At 51.4% G+C, this 21,278-nt stretch overlaps 1 protein-coding gene across 1 annotated transcript in view; it reads left to right on the plus strand.

Moving 5' to 3' along the window:
* Positions 1 to 21,278, plus strand: part of DNAJC8 (DnaJ heat shock protein family (Hsp40) member C8) — a 151,252-nt gene that overhangs the window by 110,973 nt on the left and 19,001 nt on the right. Inside the window, exon 8 of the mRNA XM_075333955.1 lies at positions 16,565 to 16,640. Within this exon, the coding sequence (XP_075190070.1) occupies positions 16,565 to 16,640 (76 nt within the window). The remainder of the gene's footprint in view (positions 1 to 16,564; positions 16,641 to 21,278) is intronic.

The following is a 21,278-nucleotide window of genomic DNA, read 5'->3' on the forward strand; positions in this document are numbered from 1 at the left end:
GAAGGAAAGCAGATCCGAATTCAGTCGGACAACTCCACAGCGGTGGCATACATCAACCACCAAGGAGGGACACGCAGTCGGCAAGCCTTCCAGGAAGTCAGGCGGATTCTGATGTGGGTGGAGGAAAGAGCATCCACCATATCCGCAGTTCACATCCCGGGCGTAGAAAACTGTGAAGCAGACTTCCTCAGTCGCCAGGGCATGGACGCAGGGGAATGGTCCCTTCACCCGGACGTGTTTCAGGAAATCTGCCGCCGCTGGGGGGTGCCGGACGTCGACCTAATGGCGTCTCGGCACAACAACAAGGTCCCGACCTTCATAGCGCGGTCTCGCGATCAAAGAGCTCTAGCGGCAGACGCCTTAGTGCAAGATTGGTCGCAGTTCCGGCTCCCTTATGTGTTTCCACCTCTGGCACTCTTGCCCAGAGTGTTACGCAAGATCAGATCCGATTGCGGCCGCGTCATACTCGTCGCCCCAGACTGGCCGAGGAGGTCGTGGTACCCGGATCTGTGGCATCTCACGGTCGGCCAACCGTGGGCACTACCAGACCGACCAGACTTACTGTCCCAAGGGCCGTTTTTCCATCGGAATTCTGCGGCCCTGAACCTGACTGTGTGGCCATTGAGTCCTGGATCCTAGCGTCTTCAGGATTATCCCAAGGGGTCGTTGCCACCATGAGACAGGCTAGGAAGCCCACGTCTGCTAAGATCTACCACAGAACGTGGAAGATATTCTTATCCTGGTGCTCTGCACAAGGAGTATCCCCCTGGCCATTCGCGTTACCTGTCTTTCTTTCCTTCCTGCAATCTGGGTTGGAAAAGGGCTTGTCGCTCGGCTCCCTTAAAGGGCAAGTCTCGGCACTATCCGTGTTTTTTCAGAAGCGTCTAGCGCGACTTTCTAAGGTGCGCACGTTCCTGCAGGGGGTGTGTCATATCGTCCCTCCGTACAGGAGGCCGTTAGATCCGTGGGATCTAAACAAGGTCCTTGTTGCTCTCCAGAAGCCGCCTTTCGAGCCCCTGAGGGATGTGTCACTTTCTCGACTCTCACAGAAAGTGGCATTTCTGGTAGCGGTCACGTCTCTTCGGAGAGTGTCTGAACTAGCAGCGCTGTCATCCAAAGCTCCTTTCCTGGTGTTCCACCAGGACAAGGTAGTGCTGCGCCCCATTCAGGAGTTTCTCCCTAAGGTGGTATCCTCTTTTCACCTTAATCAGGATATCTCCTTGCCTTCCTTTTATCCGCATGCAGTTCATCGGTATGAAAAGGATCTACATTTGTTGGATCTGGTGAGAGCACTCAGAATCTACATTTCCCGCACGGCGCCCCTGCGCCGCTCGGATGCACTCTTTGTCCTTGTCGCTGGTAAGCGCAAAGGGTCGCAGGCTTCAAAAGCCACCCTGGCTCGATGGATCAAAGAACCAATTCTTGAAGCCTACCGTTCTGCTGGGCTTCCGGTTCCATCAGGGCTGAAGGCCCATTCTGCCAGAGCCGTGGGTGCGTCCTGGGCATTACGACACCAGGCTACGGCTCAACAGGTGTGCCAGGCAGCTACCTGGTCGAGTCTGCACACTTTCACCAAACATTATCAGGTGCATACCTATGCTTCGGCGGACGCCAGCCTAGGTAGAAGAGTCCTGCAGGCGGCAGTTGCCTCCCCGTAGGGGAGGGCTGTCTTTGCAGCTCTAACATGAGGTATTTCTTTACCCACCCAGGGACAGCTTTTGGACGTCCCAATCGTCTGGGTCTCCCAATGGAGCGCCGAAGAAGAAGGGAATTTTGTTACTTACCGTAAATTCCTTTTCTTCTAGCTCCTATTGGGAGACCCAGCACCCGCCCTGTTGTCCTTCGGGATTTTTGGTTGTTTTTCGGGTACACATGTTGTTCATGTTGAACGGTTTTCAGTTCTCCGACGTTACTTCGGAGTGAATTTGTTTAAACCAGTTATTGGCTTTCCTCCTTCTTGCTTTTGCACTAAAACTGGTGAGCCAGTGATCCCACTGGGGGTGTATAGCCAGAAGGGGAGGGGCCTTACACTTTTTAGAGTAATGCTTTGTGTGGCCTCCGGAGGCAGTGCTATACACCCAATCGTCTGGGTCTCCCAATAGGAGCTAGAAGAAAAGGAATTTACGGTAAGTAACAAAATTCCCTTCTTCTCTTAGCCATCATTGGGGGACACAGCACCCACCCTGTTGCCCTGTTGGGCCTTGGTTCTCTCAGTACCTTATTTGGTTATGACTTTTTTTTTTTTTCCTCATGTTCCTCTGTTGAGAAGTTTTCTTTGTCGCTCCATTGGGAGACCCAGACAATTGGGTGTATAGCTTTTGCCTCCGGAGGCCACACAAAGTATTACACTTTAAAAGTGTAACCCCTCCCCTCTGCCTATACACCCTCCCGTGCATCACGGGCTCCTCAGTTTTATGCTTTGTGTGGAAGGAGGCACACATCCACTCATGCATTCTCATTTTAGTTATATCGGTTGGAAGAAAAGAGGGCCCCCACGGGGCCCCCGGCATGTTCCCTTCTCACCCCACTACGTCGGCGGTGCTGTTAAGGTTGAGGTACCCATTGTGGGTACAAAGGCCAGAGCCTCATGCCGTTTCCTTCACCATCCCTTAGCGGCTCTGGGAGAAGTGGGATCCTGACCGGTCATCCATTTACTGGGACCGTGCTCCCTCCGCAGCCCCTGCGGGAATCTGCCGGACAGGAGTCTATTCATCCTCAGGGACCGGGCCAGGCATCTATAAGGTACTCTGTGTCCCCATGGGGACTGTGCATGGAGCGCCTTTTTCCCGGACGCTGCAGCAGCTGCTGATTTGTGAAGACCGGCGGACTTCCGCGCCGACCGCGCCTGCTTGTCGGCCGCGGTCTTAAATTTAGTCCCCGGCTTCATCGCGGCCTAGTAGCAAAACTCCCGCCCCCGGGCCTGTCTGTCAGGGGTAAGGGCGGGACTGCCGACCTGACGTCGGATGTGAGGGCCGGAGCATACTGTATGTTTCCTCCCCCCTCACTGATCACTGTGGGGACCCCAGATTCCCGCACTTTTCTAGCGCCGCCCACGGCTCCACTCCTCCCCTGAGAGCTCTGGCAGCCATTTTTCTGCCATTCTGCCGGTGGAGGATTATCAGGGAAGAGCTCTGCAGCTCTGGGAGACCTAAGGCAGGGAATCTGGAGGACACACATTCTGCTTTTTAGCGGTCGGTAAGCCACACCGGTCACCCGGTGCTGGTCCCCCTAGGGTGCCGGAATAGATACGTATTCTATATATATATTTCTGTTCGGCCGGGCTGTATACCCTTTCCCATATACCCTCAGTGATCACTCTCCTAGGAGACAACAGCATGTCGTCCACAAGGAGCAAGGGCGCTAAGGCACAGGGTTTTTTTGCGACCTGTACCTCTTGTGCGGCTATGTTACCTGCGGGTTCCACCTACCCTCACTGTGAGCAATGCTCGACCCCTGTTTCGCTTGCTCAGCCGGAGCCTCGGTCACTAGTGGGCCCCTCGGCTCAGGTAGACCCACCTGCTCCCCCTGTCCAGGCGGCAGGGACAGAGTTTGCAGTTTTTGCTGAGAAACTCTGAGTCACTTTCACAATCCATGGCTCAGTCTATGGACAAATGGTCTGCCAAGCTGCTAGAAGCCTTGCAGTCCAGACCGGTCCTTACACAGGCCCCGGGCCCTGTTGGATCGTCGCCTCCAGGTCCCTCTCGGTCCGCGCCGCAGCGCGCTCCCGGGGTGGGCCCTAGGTCTCACGTGGAGGACTCCTGCACGGACCACAGTCCCAGACAGGCTAAGCGGGCTCGCTGGGAATCTTCCCCGACTTCTTCACGCTGCTCGGGTTCCCAGCTTGAGGACTCTCTGGAGGACGAGGCGGACGTCGCAGCTCAGGGCTCTGACCCTGACGTTGCCCTCAATCTTGATACACCTGAAGGGGACGTCTTAGTAAATGATCTTATCTCGTCCATCAACCAGGTGTTATATCTATCTCCCCCGCCTCCACCTATAGAGGAGTCGGCTTCTCAGCAGGAGAAACACCAGTTTAGGTTCCCCAAACGTACACGGAGTGCGTTTTTTGATCACTCTAACTTCAGAGATGCTGTCCAAAAGCCCAGAGCGGTTCCGGACAAGCGCTTTACTAAGCGCCTTACTGACACACATTACCCCTTCCCCTCTGACGTAGTTAAGGGTTGGGCTCAATGTCCCAAGGTGGATCCTCCAGTCTCTAGATTGGCGGCTAGATCTGTGGTATCGGTTGCAGATGGCTCATCGCTAAAAGATGCCACTGACAGGCAGAGCTCCTGGTGAAATCCATCTATGAAGCCACGGGCGCGTCTTTTGCCCCGGCTTTTGCAGCCGTGTGGGCACTCCAAGCTATCTCAGCTTGTCTGGCTGAGATTAATGCGGTCACACGTACTTCTGCTCCGCAGGTTGCGTCTTTGACTTCTCAGGCGTCGGTTTTTTCTTCCTACGCCATGAACGCAGTCCTAGACTCTGCTAGCCGTACAGCGGTGGCATCCGCTAATTCTGTGGCAGTCCGCAGGGCCATGTGGCTGCGCGAATGGAAGGCAGACTCTGCTTCCAAGAGATTCTTAACCGGTTTGCTGTTTTCTGGCGACCGATTGTTTGGCGAACGATTGGATGAGATTATTAAGGAATCCAAGGGAAAGGACTCCTCCTTACCCCAGTCCAAACCGAAGAGACCTCAGCAACGGAAAATACAATCGAGGTGTCGGTCCTTTCGTCCCTCCGCCAAGTCCCAATCCTCTTCGTCCAACAGGCCGGAGAAAGGCCAGAGGAACTCCTATGCGTGGCGGTCTAAGTCACGCCCCCAAAAAGCCGCCGGAGGCACTGCCTCCAAGGCGGCCTCCTCATGACTCTCGGCATCCCCGAACCGCATCCTCGGTCGGTGGCAGGCTCTCCCGCTTTTGCGACGCCTGGTGGCCACATGTTCAAGACCGATGGGTGAGAGACATTCTTTCTCACGGTTACAGGATAGAGCTCAGCTCTCGTCCTCCGACTCGTTTCTTCAGAACCTCTCCGCCCCCCGCTCGGGCCGACGCACTTTTTCAGGCAGTGGACGCTCTGAAGACAGAAGGAGTTGTGATTCCCGTTCCCCCTCAGGAACATGGTCGCGGCTTTTACTCCAACTTGTTCGTGGTGCCAAAAAAGGACGGATCATTCCGTCCCGTTCTGGACCTCAAACTGCTCAACAGACATGTGAGAACCAGACTGTTTCGGATGGAATCTCTCCGCTCGGTCATCGCATCGATGTCACAAGGAGACTTCCTAGCATCGATCGACATCAAGGATGCTTATCTCCATGTGCCGATCGCACCCGAACATCAACGCTTCTTGCGTTTCGCCATCGGGGACGATGACCTTCAGTTCGTGGCATTGCCTTTCGGCCTGGCGACAGCCCCACGGGTTTTCACCAAAGTCATGGCATCCGTCGTGGCGGTCCTACACTCTCAGGGCCACTCGGTGATTCCCTACTTAGACGATCTCCTAGTCAGGGCACCTTCTCGGGTGGCGTGTCAACACAGCCTTACCGTCGCTCTGGCGACTCTCCAGCAGTTCGGGTGGATCATCAACTTCCCAAAATCCCAGTTGACACCGACCCAATCACTGACTTACCTCGGGATGGAGTTTCATACACAGTCAGCGGTAGTCAAGCTACCGCTGGACAAACAGCTTTCTCTGCAGGCAGGGGTGCAATCTCTTCTTCGGGGTCAGTCACACCCCTTGAGGCGCCTCATGCACTTCCTGAGGAAGATGGTGGCAGCGATGGAGGCAGTGCCCTTCGCGCAATTCCATCTGCGCCCACTCCAATGGGACATTCTCCGCAAATGGGACAGGAGGTCGACTTCCCTCGACAGGAACGTCTCTTTCCCTTGCAACCAAGACGTCTCTTCAGTGGTGGCTTCTTCCCACTTCTCTATCGCAGGGAAAATCCTTCCTGCCCCCAACCTGGGCTGTGGTCACCACGGACGCGAGTCTGTCAGGGTGGGGAGCGGTTTTCCTCCACCACACGGCTCAGGGAACCTGGACTCCGATAGAGTCTTCCCTTAAGATCAATGTTCTGGAGATAAGGGCAGTGTATCTAGCCCTATTGGCTTTCCATCGGTGGCTGGAGGGCAGACAGATCCGTATACAGTCGGACAACGCCACTGCCGTCGCATACATCAACCACCAGGGCGGCACGCGCAGTCGTCATGCCTTCCAGGAAGTCAGGCGAATTCTGCAGTGGGTGGAAGCCACAGCCTCTACGATCTCCGCAGTTCACATCCTGGGCGTAGAAAACTGGGAAGCAGATTTTCTCAGTCGTCAGGGCATGGACGCGGGGGAATGGTCTCTTCACCCAGACGTGTTTCGAGAGATCTGTCGCCGCTGGGGAACGCCGGACGTCGATCTCATGGCGTCACGGCACAACAACAAAGTCCCGGCATTCATGGCACGGTCTCAAGATCACAGAGCTCTGCCGGCGGACGCATTAGTTCAGGATTGGTCGCAGTTTCGACTGCCTTATGTATTTCCTCCTCTGGCGATGCTGCCCAGAGTGTTACGCAAGATCAGGTCCGACTGTCGTCGCGCCATTCTCGTCGCTCCAGATTGGCCGAGGCGGTCGTGGTACCCGGATCTGTGGCATCTCACGGTGGGTCAGCCGTGGGCGCTTCCAGACCGCCCAGACTTGCTGTCACAAGGGCCGTTTTTCCATCTGAATTCTGCGGCCCTCAACCTGACTGTGTGGCCATTGAGTCCTGGCTCCTAGCGTCTTCAGGGTTATCTCAGGATGTCATTGCCACTATGAGACAGGCCAGGAAACCAACGTCCGCCAAGATCTATTACAGGTCTTGGCGGATGTTCTTGTCCTGGTGCTCTGATAATGGTTTTACTCCCTGGCCTTTTGCCTTACCCACTTTTCTTTCCTTCCTTCAATCCGGAATGGACAAGGGTTTGTCTCTCGGCTCTCTCAAGGGACAAGTATCGGCGCTCTCAGTATTTTTTCAAAGGCGCCTGGCCAGGCTTCCGCAGGTCCGCACGTTCCTGCAGGGAGTTTGCCACATAGTCCCACCTTACAAGCGCCCACTGGAACCCTGGGATCTTAACAGGGTGCTAACGGCTCTTCAGAAACCACCTTTCGAGCCGCTGCGGGATGTCTCTTTATCATGTCTTTCGCAGAAGGTGGCATTTCTAGTGGCAGTTACATCACTCCGTAGAGTGTCGGAGCTTGCAGCGCTGTCATGCAAGGCCCCCTTCCTGGTTTTTCACCAGGATAAGGTGGTTCTGCGTCCTGTCCCGGAATTTCTCCCTAAGGTGGTATCTCCTTTTCATCTCAATCAGGATATCTCCTTACCTTCATTTTGCCCTAATCCAATTCACCAATGTGAAAAGGATTTGCACTCATTAGATCTAGTGATAGCACTCCGGTTCTACGTGTCTCGCACGGCGCCCCTGCGCCGTTCAGATGCGCTCTTTGTCCTTGTCGCTGGCCAGCATAAGGGTTCGCAGGCTTCCAAGTCAACCTTGGCTCGGTGGATCAAGGAACCGATTCTTGAAGCTTACCGTTCTTCGGGGCTTCCGCTTCCTTCGGGGCTGAAAGCCCATTCTACCAGAGCCGTGGGTGCGTTCTGGGCATTGCGGCACCGGGCTACGGCTCAGCAGGTGTCAGGCAGCTACCTGGTCTAGTCTGCACACTTTCACGAAACACTATCAGGTGCATACCTATGCTTCGGCAGACGCCAGTCTAGGTAGGCGAGTCCTTCAGGCGGCGGTTGCCCACCTGTAAGAGGCAGTCGTGTCGGCTCTTTTTATCGAGGTATTCTTTTACCCACCCAGGGACTGCTTTTGGACGTCCCAATTGTCTGGGTCTCCCAATGGAGCGACAAAGAAGGGAATTTTGTTTACTTACCGTAAATTCCTTTTCTTCTAGCTCCTATTGGGAGACCCAGCACCCGCCCCTGTTCCCTTCGGGCTGGTTGTTCTTTTGTGTACACATGTTGTTCATGTTGAATTGTTCTTTTGGTTCATGGTTTTCAGTTCTCCGAACATCCTTTAGATTGAATTTACCTTAGACCAATTTATAAGTTTCCTCCTTCCTGCTTTTGCACCAAAACTGAGGAGCCCGTGATGCACGGGAGGGTGTATAGGCAGAGAGGAGGGGTTACACTTTTAAAGTGTAATACTTTGTGTGGCCTCCCGAGGCAGAAGCTATACACCCAATTGTCTGCGTCTCCCAATAGGAGCTAGAAGAAAAGGAATTTACGGTAAGTAAACAAAATTCCCTTCTTTACTGTTTTTTTTTTTCTTTCTCCTACTGCTTGTGTACTAAAACTGAGCTTGCCTGGCCCGGCCAGGGGGTGTATACTGCAGAGGAGGAGCTATGCCTTTGCATCTACTTAGTGTCCTACTATGGATAGGCAGCATAACACCCATGGTCCTGTGTCCCCCAATGATGGCTAAGAGAAAACGATTTTACGGTGAGTACAGAAAAATCCGTTTATTTGTAGCAATCTCAAAACTTTTGGCCATGACTGTATTTTTTTTTCTTATCTACATACTTGTACTGACCTGGAGAATCATACTGCCAGGTCAGTTTTACCATATAATGAACAATAAAAAAAAATAAAATTGTGGAATTGTACTTTGTTTTAGTACGCTATATGGTAAAATGAATGGTGCTTCTCAAAAGTGCAACTCATCCTGCAAAAAAATTTGGGTTTGACCAAAAAAAAAGAGAATTATGTCTCTTGGAAGAATGGGAGGAAAAGCAAAAGCCCCATAAAAACACAAGAAGCAGAAAATGGCCATGGCGTGAAGGGGTAACACCTCAGTCCCCCCCCCCCCCCAACCCCCCCACCATTAAAAAAAAAATTAAAAAAAATTTTTTGTCTCCACAAAAAAATGCAATTAGAAGCTATGAAAGCATTTTATCGATCTCAAAATATTTCAAGGATGGTACCAGGTCTTTTTTCTTTGTCGCTCCATTGGGAGACCCAGACAATTGGGTGTATAGCTACTGCCTCCGGAGGCCACACAAAGTATTACACTTTAAAAAGTGTAACCCCTCCCCTCTGCCTATACACCCTCCCGTGCATCACGGGCCCATCAGTTTTTTGCTTTGTGTTGAAGGAGGCACACATGCACACAATGCTCCACATTTTAGTCAGCAGCAGCTGCTGATTGTATCGGATGGAAGAAAAGAGGGCCCCCACAGGGCCCCCGGCATGCTCCCTTCTCACCCCACTGAGTCGGCGGTGTTGTTAAGGTTGAGGTACCCATTGCGGGTACAAAGGCAGAAGCCACATGCCGTTTTCCTTCCCCATCCCTTAGGGGCTCTGGGTGAAGTGGGATCCTAACCGGTCATCCAGGCACTGGGACCGGGCTCCCTCCGCAGCCCCTGGTGGTATCTGCCGGACAGGAGACTGAGTATCGTCAGGGACAAGGCCCTGCAACTACAGGTACTCTGTGTCCCTTTTGGGACGGTGCATGGAGCACCTGGGCCTCAGACGCTGCAGCGCCTGCAGTTTTGTTTTTTGTCCGGGACTACCGCGCCGACCATGCCTGATTGCCGGCCGCGGTTTTTACTTTAGTCCCCGGCTTTTGCGGCCTAGTACATTAAACGCCCGCCCCCGGGCCTGCCAGTCAGGGGCAAGGGCGGGACGGTCGGTCTGACGCCGACAGTGAGGGCTGGAGCACACATTGCTGTCCTCCTCCCCCCCTCACTAATCCCTATGGGGCACCAGTTCCCGCACTTTTGTAAGTTACGCCCACGGCTCCCTCCTCCCCTGTGAACGCCGACAGCCATGTTTTAACACATACTGCCGGTGGAGGACTTCTGGCTGCAGCTCTGGGAGACCCGAGGCAGGGAATCTGGTGGCCACACACCGCTGGAGCGGTTGGTAAGCCACACCGGTTACCGGTGCTGGTCCCCCTAGGGTGCTGAACTGTATATAGATACATTATATTTGTATACTTTTTCCGGTTCAGCTGTATTGTTAACTTGTGGCTATATACCCTCTGTGATCACGCTCCTGGGAGACAACAGCATGTCGTTCACAAGGAGCAAGGGGGCCAAGGCACAGGGTTATTTTGCTACCTGTACCTCTTGTGCGGCTATGTTACCTGCAGGTTCCACCTACCCTCACTGTGAGCAATGCTCGGCCCCTGTGGCACTCGCTCAGCCGGAGCCTGAGGCACTAGGGGGTCCCTCGGCCCAGGTAGAACCGCCGGCCCCCCCTGTCCAGATGGCAGGGACAGAGTTTGCTGTTTTAGCCGACAAACTCTGAGTCGCTTTCTCATTCTATGACTCAGTCTATGGATAAATGGTCTGCTAAGTTTCTAGAGGTTTTGCAGTCCAGACCGGCCCTTACACAGGCCCCGGGCACTGCGGGATCACCCCCAGGCACCTCTCGGTCTGCGACTAAGCGTGTTCCTGGTGTGGCCTCTAGTTATTACGTGCAGGACTCCGGCACGGACCGCAGTCCCAGACCAGCTAAGCGGGCTCGCTTAGAATCTTCCCCGACTTCATCACGCAGTTCGGGGTCTCAGCTTGAAGATTCTCTAGAGGAGGAGGCGGAGGTCGCAGCTCAGGACTCTGACCCTGACGTTGCTCTCAATCTGGATACACCTGAAGGGGACGCCATAGTAAATGACCTTTATAGCGTCCATCAACCAGGTGCTAGATCTGTCTCCCCCAACTCCGCCTACAGAGGATTCGGCTTCACAACAGGAGAAACACCAGTTTAGGTTTCCTAAACGTACCCGGAGTGCTTTCTTCGATCACTCTAACTTTAGAGATGCTGTCCAGAAGCACAGGGCTTTCCCGGACAAGCGCTTTACTAAACGCCTTAATGACACACGTTACCCCTTCCCCGCTGACGTGGTTAAGGGTTGGGCTCAGTGTCCCAAGGTGGATCCTCCAGTCTCTAGACTGGCGGCTAGATCCGTAGTAGCAGTGGCTGACTATGCATCGCTCAAGGATGCCACGGACAGGCAGATAGAGCTCCTACTGAAATCCATCTATGAAGCCATAGGCGCGTCTTTTGCCCCAGCCTTTGCAGCTGTGTGGGCACTCCAGGCTATCTCAGCTTGTCTGTCTGAGATTAATGCGGTCACCCGTACCGCTGCGCCACAAGTAACATCTTTGACTTCTCAGGCTTCAGTATTTGCATCCTACGCCATGAATGCTGTCCTGGACTCGGCTAGCCGTACAGGGGTAGCATCCGCCAATTCTGTGGCAGTCCGCAGAGCCATGTGGCTACGCGAATGGAAGGCAGACTCTGCTTCCAAAAAGTTCTTGACCGGTTTGCCTTTTTCTGGCGACCGACTGGCGAGCGATTGGATGAAATTATTAAGCAATCCAAGGGAAAGGACTCGTCCTTACCCCAACCCAAACCAAACAGACCTCAGCATCGGAAAGTTCAAGCGAGGTTTCGGTCCTTTCGGCCCTCAGCCAGGTCCCAATCCTCCTCGTCCAACAGGCCACAGAAGGGCCAGAGGAACTCTTCTGCATGGCGGTCTAAGTCACGTCCTCCAAAGACCACCGGAGGCACAGTCTCCAAGGCGGCCTCCTCATGACTTTCGGCCGCCCCAAACCGCATCCTCGGTCGGTGGCAGGCTCTCCCGCTTTTGCGACGCCTGGTGGCCACATGTCCAAGACCGATGGGTGAGGGACATTCTGTCTCACGGTTACAGGATAGAGTTCAGCTCTCGTCATCCGACTTGTTTTTTCAGAACATCTCCGCCCCCCGAGCGGACCGTTGCACTTTTTCAGGCGGTGGACACTCTGAAAACAGAAGGAGTGGTGATCCCCGTTCCCCTTCAAGAACGCGGTCGCGGTTTTTACTCCAATCTGTTCGTGGTGCCAAAAAAGGACGGCTCATTCCGTCCCGTTTTGGACCTCAAATTGCTCAACAGACATGTGACAACCAGGCGGTTTCGCATGGAATCCCTCCGATCTGTCATCGCTTCGATGTCCCAAGGAGACTTCCTAGCATCAATCGACATCAAAGATGCCTATCTCCATGTGCCGATCGCTCAAGAGCATCAACGCTTCCTGCGTTTCGCCATCGGGGACGAACACCTTCAGTTTGTGGCACTGCCTTTCGGCCTGGCGACAGCCCCACGGGTCTTCACCAAGGTCATGGCATCTGTCGTAGCGATCCTACACTCAGGGCCACTCGGTGATCCCTTACCTAGACTATCTCCTAGTCAAGGCACCCTCACGGGTGGCTTGTCAACACAGTCTGACCGTTGCTCTGGAGACTCTCCAGAGGTTCGGGTGGATCATCAATTTTCCGAAGTCAAAATTGTCTCCGACCCAGTCACTGACGTACCTCGGGATGGAGTTTCATACTCTCTCAGCGATGGTCAAGCTGCCGCTGGACAAACAGCGGTCGCTGCAGACAGGGGTGCAATCCCTTCTTCGGGCCCAGTCGCACCCCTTGAGGCGCATCATGCACTTCCTGGGGAAGATCGTGGCAGCAATGGAGGCAGTTCCATTTGCGCAATTTCATCTGCGTCCTCTCCAATGGGACATTCTCCGCAAATGGGACAAGAGGCCGACGTCCTTAGACAGGAACGTCTCTCTGTCTCTGGAAGCCAAGACCTCGCTTCAGTGGTGGCTTCTCCCCACTTCTCTGTCGAAAGGAAAATCCTTTCTGCCCCCATCCTGGGCTGTGGTCACGACGGACGCGAGCCTGTCAGGATGGGGAGCGGTTTTTCTCCACCACAAGGCTCAGGGAAACTGGACTCCGACAGAGTCTTCCCTTCAGATCAATGTTCTGGAGATAAGGGCAGTGTATCTAGCCCTAAAGGCGTTCCATCGGTGGCTGGAGGGCAGGCAGATCCGCATACAGTCGGACAACGCCACGGCGGTTGCGTACATCAACCACCAGGGCGGCACTCGCAGTCGTCAAGCCTTCCAAGAAGTCTGGCGGATTCTGCTGTGGGCGGAGGCCACAGCCTCCACCATCTCCGCGGTTCACATTCCGGGCGTAGAAAACTGGGAAGCAGACTTCCTCAGTCGCCAGGGCATGGACGCGGGGGAATGGTCTCTCCACCCGGATGTGTTTTCAAGAGATCTGTTGCCGCTGGGGAACGCCGGACGTCGATCTCATGGCGTCTCGGCACAACAAGGTCCCGGCATTCATGGCACGGTCTCAGGACCACAGAACTCTGGCGGCGGACGCCTTAGTTCAGGATTGGTCGCAGTTTCAACTGCCTTATGTATTTCCTCCTCTGGCAATGCTGCCCAGAGTGTTGCGCAAGATCAGGTCCGACTGCCGCCGCGCCATCCTCGTCGCTCCAGATTGGCCGAGGCGGTCGTGGTACCCGGATCTGTGGCATCTCACGGTGGGGCAACCGTGGGCGCTCCCAGACCGACCAGACTTGCTATCTCAAGGGCCATTTTTCCATCTGAATTCTGCGGCCCTCAACCTGACTGTGTGGCCATTGAGTCCTGGCTCTTAGCGTCCTCAGGGTTGTCTCAAGATGTCATTGCCACTATGAGACAGGCCAGGAAACCAACGTCAGCCAAGATCTATCACAGAACCTGGAGGATCTTCTTAGCCTGGTGCTCTGAGAGGGGGTTTATCCCCTGGCCGTTTGCCTTACCCAGGTTTCTTTCCTTCCTTCAATCGGGATTGGACAAGGGTTTGTCTCTCGGCTCTCTCAAAGGTCAAGTCTCGGCGCTTTCCGTGTTTTTTCAAAAGCGTCTAGCCAGGCTTCCGCAGGTCCGCACGTTCCTGCAGGGAGTTTGCCACATAGTCCCACCTTACAAGCGCCCGCTGGAACCCTGGGATCTCAACATGGTTCTACGGGCTCTTCAAAAACCACCTTTTGAGCCGCTGCGGGATGTCTCTCTATCACGTCTTTCGCAGAAGGTGGCATTTCTAGTGGCTGTTACTTCACTCCGTAGAGTGTCAGAGCTTGCAGCGCTGTCTTGCAAAGGCCCTTTCCTGGTTTTTCACCAGGATAAGGTGGTTCTGCGTCCGGTCCCGGACTTTCTCCCTAAGGTGGTGTCCACTTTTCATCTCAATCAGGATATCTCCTTACCTTCATTTTGCCCTCATCCAATTCACCAATGTGAAAAGGATTTGCATTTGTTAGATCTAGTGAGAGCACTCCGGATCTACGTGTCTCGCACGGCGCCACTGCGCCGCTCTGATGCGCTCTTTGTCCTTGTCGCTGGCCAGCGTAAGGGGTCGCAGGCTTCCAAGTCAACCTTGGCTCGGTGGATCAAGGAACCGATTTTTGAAGCCTACCGTTCTTCTGGGCTTCCGATTCCTTCAGGGCTGAAAGCCCATTCTACCAGAGCCGTGGGTGCGTCCTGGGCATTGCGGCACCAGGCTACGGCTCAGCAGGTGTGTCAGGCGGCTACCTGGTCGAGTCTGCACACTTTCACGAAACACTATCAGGTGCATACCTATGCTTCGGCAGATGCCAGCCTAGGTAGGCGAGTCCTTCAGGCGGCGGTTGCCCACCTGTAAGAGGGGGCCGTTGTTTCGGCTCTTTTTATCGAGGTATTCTTTTACCCACCCAGGGACTGCTTTTGGACGTCCCAATTGTCTGGGTCTCCCAATGGAGCGACAAAGAAGGGAATTTTGTTTACTTACCGTAAATTCCTTTTCTTCTAGCTCCTATTGGGAGACCCAGCACCCGCCCCTGTTCCCTTCGGGCTGTTTGTTCTTTTGTGTACACATGTTGTTCATGTTGAATTGTTCTTTTGGTTCATGGTTTCAGTTCTCCGAACATCCTTCGGATTGCATTTACCTTAGACCAACTTATAAGTTTCCTCCTTCCTGCTTTGGCACCAAAACTGATGGGCCCGTGATGCACGGGAGGGTGTATAGGCAGAGGGGAGGGGTTACACTTTTTAAAGTGTAATACTTTGTGTGGCCTCCGGAGGCAGTGGCTATACACCCAATTGTCTGGGTCTCCCAATAGGAGCTAGAAGAAAAGGAATTTACGGTAAGTAAACAAAATTCCCTTCTTTTACCACAAAATGAATGCCCATAAAAACAATGTCAGAATTTGGTTGTGTTTTTGTTTTGTTTTTTTTTATTTTCTAATTTTCTCTAGTACAGTGTTTATAATATAAATCGTGTCATTCAAAAGTACAACTTGTCCCACAAAAAAACCCCTCATGTGTACGTGGACTATAAAATAAGTTAAGAAGGGGAGCAAAAATGGAAGGGTTAATCAGTCCTCGTAGGGCAGTGATTGCAAACCTATGGCACGCAGAGCCCTCTCTGTTGGCACTCGTGCCGTTGTCTCAGCCAGAGTTGTGCTGCCACTTTGAACTTCTGGTGCATTTGTGCTTGCAGTTCACAGTTGTGTGGGAGCGGAGGAGACATTGACTCTCGGAGCACGGAGTACTCTAAGTCGCAGGCATTGTTATGTGCCTGTCTATTTAAGGATATAAATATTCACTGCTCCCTGTGCCCATAACCTCACCCACCTCTTTGCACTGAAGCGGTGCTGAGATGGGCGGGATTATGGTGGGCGTGAGGAGCAGTGAATATTCATGTTTTGTTAATAAGCCGGCTTCTTGTAGCGGCTGGGTCGTCACGTGTACCGCTAATAAAGAAAATGATTATTCACTGCTCCCACAATCCTGGGTGTGTGGAGCAGTGAATATGCCGGCAGCTGACTGATGTCACTGTCATGCACACCCAATTACATGTGCTGCACCGCTTACACAGTGAAGTCAGATGATGGCATCGGAGGACACCGGGGAGCGGAGGAAGGTGATTTTAATCGATCGTGTGTGTGTGTGTGTATAGTGTGTATAGTGTGTGTGTGTATAGTGTGTGTATAGTGTGGTATCATATGTACCTGGATGGGGTGATGATGGAGACATCTATACTAGAGTGTGGCTATAATGGAGAGAGCTGTACCAAGATAGGGCTGTTGTCAGTTTTGAATTATATAAAATCTGACATCAGAAACAGACTAACCGATGACCTTAGTGCTGCAAGTGTTGCTCTCAAATTTGCAAAGCATGAGCCACAGTTAGACAAGTTATCAGCATTCATGCATACAACAGCAAATATCATATTGTTCAAACTCATGCTAAATGCTTTAAAGTCCTGTTATTCTATAGGGTGCTGTTTGTTTGCTAATAACGTTTGTCTGTACTGCAGCCTTTCAAGAATCAGCATGCTTTATTGCATGCAGAAAATGCCTGTACGCTGCGGTGAACCCCCCCCCCCCCCTTCACATTTCCTTGTTCACCAATTTAATAATTTTAAAAAGAAATCCTTGTGGTTTCAACATAATCCAATGGTGTAATATCCCATGATGCCCTTCGGTTCCTGCAGAGCTTCTTTCTGAGAATAGAGATAGTCTGTAGGCTCAACATAAACATGGGCTGCGATATTGCCTTAGGGTTTTTTTTCCTGTATAGATTGTATAAGTACAGATGCTACTACTATCTATGCTACTGTATAGATTAATAAATTGAAAGTCTGTAGTTTAACTACAGACTTTCAATTTATTAATCTATACAGTAGTCTTTAATTATGCAAGAATACAGAGTTTTAATTGTTCCTATTGTTTTCAATTTCAGGAAAAGGCAGCGAGAGGAAGAAATTGAAGCTCAGGAAAAGGCTAAACGTGAGAGGGAGTGGCAGAAAAACTTTGAGGTGTGTAGAACCTTGTATATAATGAAGCAGGCTTCATAAAATGACCAAAATAGTTTGCTGTTCTAAAATTAGCCTAGCATTTGTGGTTTGGGACTTTAGTTTTAGTTGTTGTCAAATTTTTTTTCTTCCAGTGATCTAGGTTTAACAGTGAATCCTCCACTCTTTGATAGTTCTACTTCTTGTAGATTCCTGTCTCTTGAAACTCTTGTGTAAAGTAAGAAAAGGGGAAATTGATCTAATTTGCCCACAAACAAGACCGATTGCTTTGGTCACTTCTGGAAAATCTGTTTTTTTTTTTTTTTGTTTTTTTCATAGTTACATAGTTACTAAGGTTGAAAAAAGACCTAGGTCCATCTAGTTCAACCTTCCTCCACCAGTTCTACATTTGGTCACAAAGTCATTTTATAACCAACAATGTTGTGTGTACTGAGGAAATCATCCAGCCCTTTTTTGAAAGCTGTTATAGTATCTGCCATTACTACCTCTTGTGGTAGGGCATTCCACAGTCTGACTGCTCTAATTGTAAAGAACCCTTTCCTATTTCGCTGTCGGAATCGCTTTTCTTCCACTCGCAGTGAATGCCCCCTGGTCCTTAGTATTGTCTTTGGAAGAAATAAGTCATGTGCCAGTCCTTTATATTGACCACACATGTATTTATACATATAAATGAGATCTCCTCTGAGACGTCTTTTTTCTAAGCTAAACATATCTAACTTTTTCAACCTGTCATCATATGGGAGGCCTTCCATTCCTTGTAATAGTCTAGTTGCCTGCCTTTGAACTGACTCTAACTTTTGAATGTCCTTTTTAAAATGTGGAGCCCAAAACTGAATCCCATATTCCAGATGTGGCCTTACAAGTGATCTATAGAGGGGTAACTATACGTTGGGATCACGGGATCTAATCTCTCTTTTTATACACCCTAGAATCTTGTTTGCTTTAGCAGCTGCTGCTTGACATTGAGTGCTGCTGCTCAGCTTATTTGTAATGAGAATACCCAAGTCCTTCTCCTGTTCTGTAGTCCCGAGTTTACTTCCATTTAATGTATACGCAGTTATAGGATCACTCCGTCCTAGGTGCATTACTTTACATTTATCAACATTAAATCTCATTTGCCAAGTATCTGCCCATTCTGACATCTTATCCAGATCTTTTTGTAATATTATACTATCAAGGTCAGTTTTTAATATCCTACATAGTTTGGTGTCATCAGCAAAGACTGACACTTTACTATCAATCCCATCCACAAGGTCATTAATAAAGAGATTAAAAAGAATTGGTCCTAGCACAGATCCCTGCGGCACCCCACTGCTGACTATGGCCCATTTAGAGAATGTTCCATTTATGACTACTCTTTTATCTTTTAGCCAATTCCTTACCCAGTTGCATATAGTTTCCCCTAGTCCTTGCTTCTGGAGCTTTAGTATAAGGCTATTATGTGGGACAGTATCAAATGCCTTTGCAAAGTCCAAATAAATCACATCAGCTGCATTACCAATATCCAGGTTTGCACTTACCCCCTCATAGAACCCCAACAGGTTGGTTAGACACGATTTATCTTTCATGAATCCATGCTGTCTGTCAGTTATTATATTTTCTGCAACATATTTTTGCATGTTATCCCTTAAAATGCCCTCAAAAACTTTGCATACTACTGATGTCAGGCTTACTGGACGGTAGTTCCCTGGATCTGCCCTCTTACCTTTCTTAAATATCGGTACCACATCAGCAATCCTCCAATCCTGAGGCACCAACCCTGTTACAAGCGAGTCTAAAAAGATAAGATACAGCGGTCTGTCAATTACGGAGCTCAATTCCCTCAATATTCATGGATGAATGCCATCTGGCCCTGGGGATTTGTCAATGTTTAATTTACACAGACGTAGGCGTACTTCTTCTTGTGTTAAATTAATTATATCGGGGGGTGAACTTTGATTTTTCACTTGTTGAATGATGCCTGGTACAGTCAGTTCCTTGGTGAATACAGATGAGAAATGCCTATTTAATATCTCAGTCTTTTGTTTGTCCTCTATAACTAACTTATTATATTTTAAGGGGCCAATACTATCCTTTTTCCTTTTGGCATTAATGTATTAATAAAAGATTTTGGGATTTATTTTAATGTCATTGGCTATTTTTGTTTCAATAGCTAGTTTTGCTTGTTTGATTTCTTTTTTGCATTGCCTATTGATATCTTTATACTCCTGAAATTCTATTTCTGTATTCTCGGCCTTCAAGATTTTAAACGCCCTTTGTTTTTGTTTTATTATACTTTGTACAGTCTTATTTAGCCATAGTGGTTTCTTTTTATTCCGGGACATTTTATTACCAGAGGGTATAAGTTTTCTTCAGCGCTCTATTGGGAGACCCAGACGATTGGGGTATAGCTACTGCCTCCGGAGGCCACACAAAGCAACTACACCAAAAAGTGTAAGGCCCCTCCCCTTCTGGCTATACCCCCCCCGTGGTATCACGGGTTCTCCAGTTTTCAAGCTTTGTGCGAAGGAGGTCAGACATCCACGCATAGCTCCACAGATTTTAGTCAGCAGCAGCTGCTGACTATGTCGGATGGAAGAAAAGAGGGCCCATATAGGGCCCCCAGCATGCTCCCTTCTCACCCGTGGATGGTGTTGTAAGGTTGAGGTACCTATTGCTGGTACAGAGGCTGGAGCCCCACATGCTGTTTTCCTTCCACATCCCCTGATAGGGCTCTGTGGAAGTGGGATCCTGCCGGCCTCAAAGCTCTGACGCCGGGCTCCATCCACAGACCCATAGCACCTGATGGATACGGAGCAGGAGTACAATCAGGGACATGGCCCTGCATCATACAGGTACTCTGTGTCCCCGGCAGGCACAGACACACTCCGGGCTGGCTGGGCGTTGTAGTGCGCCGGGGACCGTAACGCTTGAGTTGGTGTTCCTGCAGTTTACTGGGGGACTTTTGTGTTGTGTGAACGCAGCGCCGACCCCCACTGGACCGGCGGCGCTGCTGTGACTTGTAGTGCGCCGGGGACACGCCGACCGCGCTTTTATGGCGGCGGCGTTTATAAATTTAGTCCCCGGCTTTTTGCGGCCTAGCTCCGCTTCGTTCCCGCCCCCACCCTGTCAATCAGGGTAGAGGAGGGACGCTGTTTCGCAGCAGCGACGAGGGCTGGAGCCTGATTTACATGCTCCAGCCCTCTCACTAGGCACAGAGGGAAGCAGGCTTCCCGCTCTTAGCCAGGAACGCCCAGGGCCCGCCCCCCCTCCTCTCCCAGGACGCCGGCAGCCATTACATGCAGTCTGGCTGGAGGAAGGACGCAAGGCTCTGGGAGACCTGGACTAGGGGGCTTTTGGCGACCACACACCCGCTCTTAAGCGGGCGGTAAGCGGCATTTCAGCTGGCCCCTCTAGTGCCTCAGTGTGTATTGGTGTACTGTGTCACCAGATATATATATTTATTTATTTATTTCTTGCACTGTGAGGTCGCTTCCTGGCTGGATACCCCAGATCGCTCTGAGGACGCAGCATGTCATCCACAAAACGCAAGGCCGCCAAGGCTAGGGCTGTGTACACTGCGTGTGCTGCATGTGGGGCTGCTCTACCAGCAGGCTCCAATGACCCCCATTGTGTGCAATGCTCAGATCCGGTGCTGCTTCGCCAGCCGGAGTCCGGAGAGGTAGTGACCCAGGCTGAGACGCTTGTAAGTCCTGCCCCGGTGTCAGGGACGGACTTTGCAGTTTTTGCTGATAGAATGTCTGTGACTATGACAAAAATCCTTGAAACTTTGCAATCCATGCCTGGGGCTCAGTCTATGGACACGGCGAGGTCTCTGTCCTCTAATCCCCCTCAGTTGGAACTAATTCAGATTGCAAGGGGGTCCCCGGCTTCACAGGCTGAGTATTATGACTCAGATGATAGCCCCAGCCACCCTAAGCGAGCTCGCTGGGAATGACCCTCAACGTCATCACACTGCTCAGGGTCTCAGCGCAATCAGTCTCCCTGTGATGCGTCTGAAGAGAGTGATCAGGAGTCTAATCCTGGAACCCCTCTCAATCTCGATGCCCCGGATGGGGACGCCATGGTAAACGATCTTATCTCAGCCATCAATAGACTGTTAGATATTTCTCCCCCAGCCCCTTCAGCAGAAGAGGCAGCTGCAGAGCAGGAGAAGTTTCGTTTCCTCTATCCCAAGCGTAAATTGAGTGCTTTGTTGGACCACTCTGACTTCAGAGAATCAATCCAGAAGCACGACGCTCATCCAGAAAGGCGTTTCTCTAAACGTTCTAGGGATACACGTTATCCTTTCCCCCCTGACGTGGTCAAGCGCTGGACCCAGTGTCCAAAGGTTGACCCCCCGATTTCCAAACTTGCAGCTAGATCCATAGTTGCAGTGGAGGATGGCGCTTCACTTAAAGATGCCAATGACAGACAGATGGACCTTTGGTTAAAATCTGTCTATGAAGCTATCGGCGCGTCGTTTGCTCCAGCATTCGCAGCCGTATGGGCACTCCAAGCTATTTCAGCTGGTTTAGCAAAAGTGGATGCTATCATGCATCCAGCGGTGCCGCAAGTGGCGTCCCTTACCTCGCAGATGTCTGCGTTTGCGTCCTACGCTATCAATGCGGTCCTAGAATCTACCAGCCGCACCTCAATGGC

The sequence above is a fragment of the Anomaloglossus baeobatrachus genome, chromosome 2 (genome assembly GCF_048569485.1).
Source record: "Anomaloglossus baeobatrachus isolate aAnoBae1 chromosome 2, aAnoBae1.hap1, whole genome shotgun sequence".
Lineage (NCBI taxonomy): Eukaryota > Metazoa > Chordata > Amphibia > Anura > Aromobatidae > Anomaloglossus > Anomaloglossus baeobatrachus.